This window comes from Phoenix dactylifera, chromosome 13 (assembly GCF_009389715.1).
Source record: "Phoenix dactylifera cultivar Barhee BC4 chromosome 13, palm_55x_up_171113_PBpolish2nd_filt_p, whole genome shotgun sequence".
Taxonomy (NCBI): Eukaryota; Viridiplantae; Streptophyta; class Magnoliopsida; order Arecales; family Arecaceae; genus Phoenix; species Phoenix dactylifera.
The window spans coordinates 4,941,705-4,950,440 of record NC_052404.1 but is presented as its reverse complement, the minus strand read 5'-3'; the positions used below and the strand labels follow the sequence as shown (position 1 = coordinate 4,950,440).

The 8,736-nt window shown below is 37.7% G+C and overlaps 1 protein-coding gene across 1 annotated transcript; it reads left to right on the top strand.

Moving 5' to 3' along the window:
- The first annotated feature begins 699 nt into the window (after nt 1–699).
- On the top strand, nt 700–8,367 carry LOC103697193 (uncharacterized protein At5g19025-like). The gene is made up of 3 exons (XM_008779001.4): nt 700–1,462; nt 7,246–7,281; nt 7,655–8,367. The coding sequence occupies exons 1-3, from the start codon at nt 747–749 to the stop codon at nt 7,701–7,703; spliced, it is 801 nt and encodes a 266-aa protein (XP_008777223.2). The 5' UTR covers nt 700–746; the 3' UTR covers nt 7,704–8,367.
- Nucleotides 8,368–8,736: the final 369 nt, after the last annotated feature.

The window sequence follows — 8,736 nt, the reverse complement described above, 5'->3', positions numbered from 1 at the left end:
TGTGAGATCTGGTGGCGGTCGGCCTCTCGGCCTAGACCATTGGGTTCGCCTGCACTTGCCCCTTCCGCACTCCTCTACGGAGCTCTGACATCCTTCATTTATCCAACCTCATGCTAGAAAAACTCTATATTTTTCGGATTCTCCAAACCCTATCTCGCTGACACGGAAGAGAAGAAATCCGAGAGATACGAGCGACGACGACGAGAGCGGCAATCAGGCGCTGCGATGGGTTCCGATTGAATATTCGACGATAAAAAAACGATTCCCGTGCGGAGGAGAGACTGGTTTGTAGGTGATGATGAACAGAGGAAAGGCCGAAAGGGAAAAACTGTGGCCATGATTTGTAAGGGTTACTGGATACGAATTAGGAAATTATTTAATATTTATAGGTTAAACGAGTTAAATGGGTCCAACAACTAAAATCTGTATCCGACATAATTAACAAAAAGGTTAAACGGGTCAATCGGTTTATGACCCGAATTTATGTAGGCCAAATCCGAATCTTTTTACGGCGGGTCGTACATGAATCGGGTTGGCAGGTCGAGTTATATTTTGCCATCCCTACCTGGCACTTTAAGGTATCTTATTTTTTGACTTTATTGGGTGTATCCTACTCAGGGGTGATCCACCCGTTTTAGAAAAAGAAAAAGAAAAAAAAAAGAAATATAATAATAATAATAATAATAATAATAATAAAAGCAAACGGCAGCGGCGGCAGCAAGAGAGGCAGAGAGCGCGAGCGAGCGATGCACCGGCCGTTCTGCCCCCTCACCGCCATGTCCTCCTCCTCCTCCTCCCTCTCCTTCGAACCCAAACGAAACCCTAACCCTGGTCCTAATTCTTCAAACCATATTCCCAATTCGAGCTGCCTGCTGCCGTGCAAGCACTCGTCGTCGGCGACCCTCGACCTTCTTATCCTCGTCCTCGTCCTCTTCTCCTGCGCTTTTCTCATCATTTCTTCCGTCGTTCCCCTCTTCCGCGCTCTCTCCCTCCTCCTCTTCCCACTCCTCCGCCCCCTTGCCGACTCCTTCCACGCCGCCCCCCTCCCCTATCTCGCCGCCCTCTTCCTCCTCGTCCTCCTCGCCACCCCCGCCGTCGCCGCTGTCGAGCCCTCCCGCTGCGCCCGCCCCTGGTGGCCCTTCTGGCCCCGCCGCCGCTGCGGCAACCCCCGCTGCCGCGGCCTCCTGAAGGCCCTCGAGTTCGACCTCCAGTTCCAGACCGAGGAGGCCCTCCGCTCCCCTCCCGCTGCTGCCGCCGCCGCTGCCTTGTGGAAGGAGATCGATGGCCTCCCTTGGAAGGGAGGGCAGCAGGGGAACAATCCTGACTACGAATGCCTCCGCGCCGAGCTCCGGCGGTTGGCTCCACCCAACGGCCGCGCCGTGCTGCTCTTCCGCTCCCGATGTGGGTGCCCCATCGCCAAGCTCGAGGCCTGGGGCCCCAAGCGGGGCCGCCGCCACAAAAAGTGAGCTCCTTGTCTCCCATTCATTCTCTCCCTCCCTTTGTTTTCTCTTATTTTAATTCTTTTTCTGTCTTTGAACAAAGACAAAGAAAAATGCATCAAAATATTTCATTTTTAGTTAGCTTAACGTAGATCATGATAAAGTGTGCCATTGTTCCTTAGTTGTTGGTATCTGATTTATGACCGCAAGGTTTGTTTGACGAAACTGAGGATTTTGGGATGGATGTTTTCAGTTTTGAAGAAGATGATGAAATATATGTAGAATCACGTGCTATGAAACTTTAGGGATCACAACCAATTTGATTCAAATGGAATAAAAGAAGGAAGGAGAAGAACCTTAAGAAATCTTAACTTATCTATAAAAAAAGAAAGAAGAATTAAACAATTTACTACATGTAGTATATTAACTTTTGTTAGATATGCAGCTTGCTGAATCTCAGCTGTACCAAAACACTCTTAAGTCATGATCCCTGCTTCTCTCAATGACAGAGAACTAATAAAACAAAAAATTAATAAAAATAAAACAAACAACTTAAAATTACTAATTCTTTACCCTCGTCATACCCAAACTACGTTAGTACGGGAAGGAGTATCATCTCCATCACTTAAATATCAGCGAAATGGAAATGGTTTTGTTTTGCTTTTTTCATCCTAACATTTGGCTCTATTATTAGAAGCAATTGACAGATGACAAAGAATAACATTATCTATATTATCATAGAATATAAAAAATTAAGAATGCTTGACTTGTAATCTAAACAATTGCAAAAGTCCAAACAGATCATTTGGTGGGACTTGTTTTGTCTACTTTTGTCTGGATTTATTGTTTTCTTGTTCATGGGGATGCAGTTTTTTGGCAGAAGACATATAATTGAAGGAAGAAAGGACACTGATATGGGTGGGCATCAAAGACCCAATTTAGTCTTTAGTTGTTGTTAAGATCCAGAGGTCTTTTTAAAAACTCTAAGGGGTTTTGTCATAATCATTTTATACTCTAGAGGGGTTTAGTGTAAGTTTAAAGTGTTTTCTGTCCGACCATTGAGATTGATTACACATATCCTTAAGTGTTGTATGAGTCCATATTTTAAGTTGCAAGAGCCATAACTTAAGTTAATCAGTCTATAATAGCTCAACTAGCTGGGCCCCAGAACATACTTAGCTAGGCCATAGATGTGATGCATGAAAACTCTCACACCATGCTCAAGGAGAGCTCTTAAAAGGCTTCTAGGCCTGCAGATGATGTGAGAAAGAGTACAGGAGAGACAAGCATGGAAGGCCGAAAAAAAGAGAGAGAGAAGGGAAAGAATATGGAAAAGAAGGAAAATAAAAAGAAAGGTAAGCAAGAAAATTAAATAAGCCAGCTACCTTCACTGTGGAAAGTATTGTTTCTGTCTCACATTTTAATAGCAAAATAACATAGAGACAAGCTAAAAGGTATTGACAACATATGGGCGGAATTCAGAAAGTTCAGATAATATGTGGAATCACAATAAAAATCACTAGTTATTTGTAAATGTTGCCACATGTTCTTAAAAGCTTGGTTCATTAACTCAGGACAGAAAAATTTAGTGACAAATTAAAGAATTAGTGATAAAATTTGTTCACTAGGGCTGAAGAAAATAATAGAAGGTCCTTATTCTACAAGTCTGAAATTTGTTTGAGTCGAGTATCAAAAAGGAGACTCTTTGATTATTCCAAAGGTTCATTGCCTTATCATGTAGAAGTCCAATCCCTGGTAAAGAAATCCTAAAATATTCTTTGCAAGATTTGGACATGGAGATATTAACCATGTACAAGCAGAAGAATTAGTTCCATGATGATCTTCTCGGATCTTCATTTGGTGCTCTCCAAATTATAATCTGTGGTGGTAAGGTCAACTAACCAGAGATTTCTTAATGAAATGGTGGCTCCATTATAAAATATTATGTACTTGGTCTCCATGTTCGGAAATGAAAACTGTAGTTCAAGACTGGTTGGATCTTTGTTCTTTAGGCAAGGCCTCATTCACCAGAATTAGAATATTGCAATCAAAAGTCGGCATACAGAATCAGCATTATTGGCAGGTTTTTAATGATAAGGCGGGTCTTATTTTCAATTAGAACAGAACCATATTTGGTTAATTAGACTAGCCCGTTGGGCCATGGTTGAGTTAACGAGGTCTTATAGGTTCCCTAAGTGGCCAATTGGTTCATCACCGCCACCATCCAAGTCTTTTCCTATCAAATATGGGGTCAGCTAAGTGGCTGATTGGGAACACATCTTATAATATTAGAGTAGCTACTCAAGGAAGGAGCAGTGTTAGTTTGAGAGAAAGGGAGGGATTACCAATTGCATTGTAATAGAAAATTCGGGGTTATGAATATCGAAGAGGGACATGAATGTTAAATAAGGCATGTTAAAGGAGTCCTGGAAAAACTGTTGAGAATTTTGGATAGCTACAGAGTTTCATTGATATAGGATAGGTGTTTCTTTGTAGGAGTACAAATAAAATTACAAATTTTAGGATTCATTGGTTAGTTTTTGCAATTATCCAGATTTTTTCCTCTCCTTGGTTAATTCTGGTGTTTCTCTAATATTCTTTTCTTTCATCTATTCTAACATGCCTGTCTTCTTAATTTCTGGCTGCAGACCTGAGGTCGTATCACTTTTGAAATTGGAGGTCGACATTTTTCTCACCATCCAATATGATCAACTTATAGTTTAAAAAATAAGAGAATGAGGTGGTTAATAAACCTGGCATATTTTTATACATGCAATGTATGTTTTAGGAATCATGGATGGCTGCAATTTTCTGAGGAACATAGATGCACGTGAGACAAAGCATGAATAGTTCTGATGTTCATCTGTTATTTACAAGTAACATGGTAAATAAACCCCTATTGTTGGCTGTTGCACTTCTGTTGTTTCTCTTCTTTAAAGAGAAAGCAAAAAGAAAGAGGAGCACATAGATTAAAAGCCAAAATTATCAATAAAGATAAGACTTTTAGTTTTTAGTTTTTTCATCTGGAAGAGGGTGGTCCAACTTCCGAAGGCGTGCAAGGAATGCTCAAAGGGAATGAGGGGCTTGGGTAGAGTCCAACAACAAAAAGTAATGAGGTGGGGAGAGTCTAGCCACAAAACCCTTTCCCTTTTAAATAGTAGATCCATGTTAGTAATTTATTCTGTTAAAGTAAATCACAATGAACCCATTTTAGTTAACATTTGGTCCTGCAACTTCTTAATCCTATGCTTCACAACAAGATTCTCTGAATGATTGAAAATTTCGTACTGTTCTCACTTTTCATAGCCAAATGGTACTTTGCATTATTCTTGGATAGTCAAATCAACTCAGAACTGTTCAATATTGACTAGTTTTATGTTTCCAGCACAAAGTATTCATCACTAATTCATGGAACACATTCTGAATTACATTTTGATGATGCTACATGTTGCTGACAATTTAGGTGTCTTTGCACTGTTAATTGTTCTTCTCTCTTTCATGCTATTTTACATTAAAAAATAGATATGAATTGTCTTACATTCTTTTTTGTTAATTTTTTTATCCCAAATCAAGATTCGTTGTACCGGTACCGGACTCCGTATTGGTGCCATACTAGCATAGTGTCAGTATAGTACGGTATGCGGTAGGCTTGGCGTACCGAATGTCGGTACGAGACCGATACCAGTACCGGTATGGTACGGTATGTTCGGTACCGTTCGGTACGGTATGGTACAGCATATCATGTCCCAAATATTAATTATTTGAATTCTTTTTGAATATAAATAGTAGATGGATATTAGTAGTTGACTCTGACAAGGTAAATCAGAAATACACTCATTTTAATCAATCATTTTACTCAAAATTTGGACCTGCATCTTCTTTATCCTAAGCTAGGTAACAAGATTCCTGGACAAATAATACTTCAAATTATTCTTTGATAATCAAATCAACCTAGAACTTTTTAATATTTATGAGTTTTTTGGATTTAACACAAATTTTTTAGTTCTCATGACTAATCTGGAACAGATTCTGAATTATAATTTGATGATGGTACTTGTTGCTAACAGTGATGGTGCCTTTGCATTGTTAATTGTTCTTGTCTCTTTTATGCTTTTTTATGGTTTTTTTTTTATTTCTTTTGATGTGCAAATATTTAGGAATAACTCTTTTATGCTTTTTACATGTACAAATAAATAAAGAATATAAATTATCTTACATTATTTGCTTATCTAAATATTAATTATGTGAATTCTTTTTGAACTTCTGGCAAATTCTTCATTCTTTCGTTTCTGAGCTACAGATCATTGCCTCTAATTGAAATATTTCCAAATGCCAAATATGTCGTTATGCTCCTATATTTTCTCCTAAGCTGGTTAAATGTCTGAATATTTAATCTAGATAACTCTACATAAGTACATATCATTGCCATCTGCAAAAACAAGTTCTGCATTTCTTACAGATGGAACCAGTGACAGTGTTGTGTATAAGTTTTGAAGAGGGGTTATATTGCATTTGTTTCAACCCAGTATTTCCTTATTTTAGAGAGAGAAATGATTCGATTCTTTTTGGAGCTGAAATAACTTTTCAAATTTTGTCTGGTGAATCTCGGAATTGGAACTTATAGCTGTAATTATTTCTTGATTCTTAGTCATGTATTGAACTGAATCTTGCATAATTAAATAATATTTATATTATAAGATCATCAATGTAGCATGCCACAGATACAGTTTCACAATTAGTGCACCTTTGATATCTAAAAACACATTTTTCACAAATGATGAGTCGGACACCTCTGATATATTGTGATTGTTGCAGTAAGACCTGAACAAAGTTGGACTGTTTTGATATTGTAGCATCTTTCTGTTTGGTTCCTTTTTCCCCATGATTTTAGATCTTCAGCAAAATGTTGCAGCCTCTCAAAGTACCATTATCAGTTTTAGAATCGTCCAACACCAATTCATTTAGTCCATCAACTAAACCAACAACTGGAACCACTTTCTTAATCCTTGGATCTGATAGTTTACGTCAAAGGTCTGTAATGAAATTATGCTATCAATCTGAATGCTCTTGTTGCGGATTTTCAGCGAAGAACCTACAAGATGATGCTCCTTTTAATTATATTCTTAGCTGTTTCAGTTGCTGTGGCACGTTAGGAGCATATCAATCACTTCCATCAAAAGACTCCACTTACCACCCAAATTAAGATTGCTTAGCTAACCCATTTGTGTTGCTAAGCAAATGATCTGATGATATACCTTGTTCCACAATGAATAAATAGCTCTTCTCTATTACAAATTCATGAATCGTCCCATGGATTTTGATTTCCATTGTATGGCATGACGTATACACGTCATGTAAACAAAACGAATTTATTTGATGCACACATAAAATCTTCTGTTAGCCCATAAACTTTAATTCTAATACTTCAGTATCTTCTGTATATTAAATCTGGAACTGTAGGCTTAGTGATTGTGGGTTGGCAAATTAACTCTGATCAGAGTCGATCTATTCTACACATAAGTTGAGTATTTTGGCCATCAAATCTCTTTGATAGTCACTAAGAAAGAGTTAAATAATTCTGGTGCCAGACAGGCAGTTCTCCTGATCATTAGGAATTGCGAACAACCTCAGTATGACAAAATTTCCTGTAATTTTATAGCTCTGTTGCCAATGCCAAATTATTTTAATTTGACAGCTCTGTTACTGTTTTTCTGCTGAAGTCCAAATTACGTGATTTAGCTTTAGTTTTTCCCATAACGCTATATTCTTGTGCCATACTGATCAGACATTATGATGGGTGGTGCAGGGGCATGGCGACTTTGGCACTTGAGGGTGGAAAAAGGTGACTGCTGTTGGTGTCTTATCTATTAGTTCAATCTGTTTTTTTTTTCTAAAAGGACTTAAATGCCTTGGATATTGCTCTTCACCAAAACTTTTACTACTAATTGATGATTAAAAAATGGAAGAATAAAAAGGATGATGAAAATAGTTCTGGGTAGGGTTTGCCACCATCCAAAAGTGTGCGTCTCACTATAAATATTCTCTCTCCATATGGTTATGAACGCAATTTATGGAACAGCAGCTGATGCACAATAATTTAGAAAAGCTGGAAAAAATGACATTATTTTCGATCTTCCAGCATCATCATTTCTGTCATTATTCTTCAGTCTGCAAAGTAATTACTCCTTCACCTTATTGGCATTGTACTTCTACAGCGGAGGCAGCTTTTTTAGGTTCTCATCTTGTCAATACCTGTTGACGTGAATGACAAGAGCGTAGGACCTTGCTGGGACCTTGGCTGACAGGTCACTTTCATGGGAGGCTGGTTTCTGTGGGATGCATGGCATTGAGGGAGAGAATTCTGTGTGTTGTCAAATTGTTCGCATTCCTCATTCACTAACAAGTCTTGATTAATCCCTTTCTCTTCTAGTTTGCAGTGGGGCCTTTGGTCATAAAATTGGATTGAGGTTGTGAGATAAAATTAAGATGTGGTTGGCTTAGAAGAGAACATTGGAAGGTAATTTACATAGATCCAGTAAGTGGTGGGTTCTCGTTTATTTTGCTGCAGCATCCTGTGTGGCTTCCTAAGGTGGGGGAGGGTACATTCTGTGGGGGGTTTAATGCAAGCTTTCTTTGGACTGATCCTGATGCTCTGGTAGAATGCGGCCATTTTAACTTGTAGAAAAGATTCGGCAAAAGATTAAAATGGTGCTGTCAAATTTTCATGTTTTGAAATGTCTGCCAGTGATAATGTTGTTGTAGCTATGGTGATATTTTTTTTTTTTGTTAAAAACTATGGTGATAGTTTGAGGTGCACCTGTTGCACTATAAAGTAAGCTGTTATTTAGCTGTCATCTTGTTTTAGTAGCCTTCATGTATTGGAACTGCTATTCCAATGTTTGTTTAATTAAAAATATATATTAAATTCTTTTTTCTATGCAAATAGATTATTTTTTTATAAACAGTAATAATCAAACTAAAGTATACCATTATCCATATCTGCAATCTCAGTATCAAAAATTGTACTAGTCAAGTATGTACAGTGCCGAGCCGAAAATCATGACTGCACTTGGTATGCAGATGCGCAACATTCAATATTGGTTCAATTCTTTTTATCCTTTCTTTCTTTTTTATTTTTTTTATTTTTAAAATTATTTTAAGATTTATGGATCTTTAAAATATGGTTTTAGGGTGTTTTAATGTTATTTTGTCTCATATTGTTCTACAAGATAATATGATTCCTTATTGGAAGCAATTATAATTTTATATATATATATATATATATATATATATATAT

Coding starts and splice junctions, on each gene's coding strand:
- LOC103697193 (XM_008779001.4), top strand. CDS start 747: ATGCACCGGCCGTTCTGCCCCCTCACCGCCATGTCCTCCTCCTCCTCC. Junction 1,463..7,245: donor CGGGGCCGCCGCCACAAAAA/GTGAGCTCCTTG, acceptor TGGGTGGTGCAG/GGGCATGGCGACTTTGGCAC. Junction 7,282..7,654: donor GCACTTGAGGGTGGAAAAAG/GTGACTGCTGTT, acceptor GTACTTCTACAG/CGGAGGCAGCTTTTTTAGGT.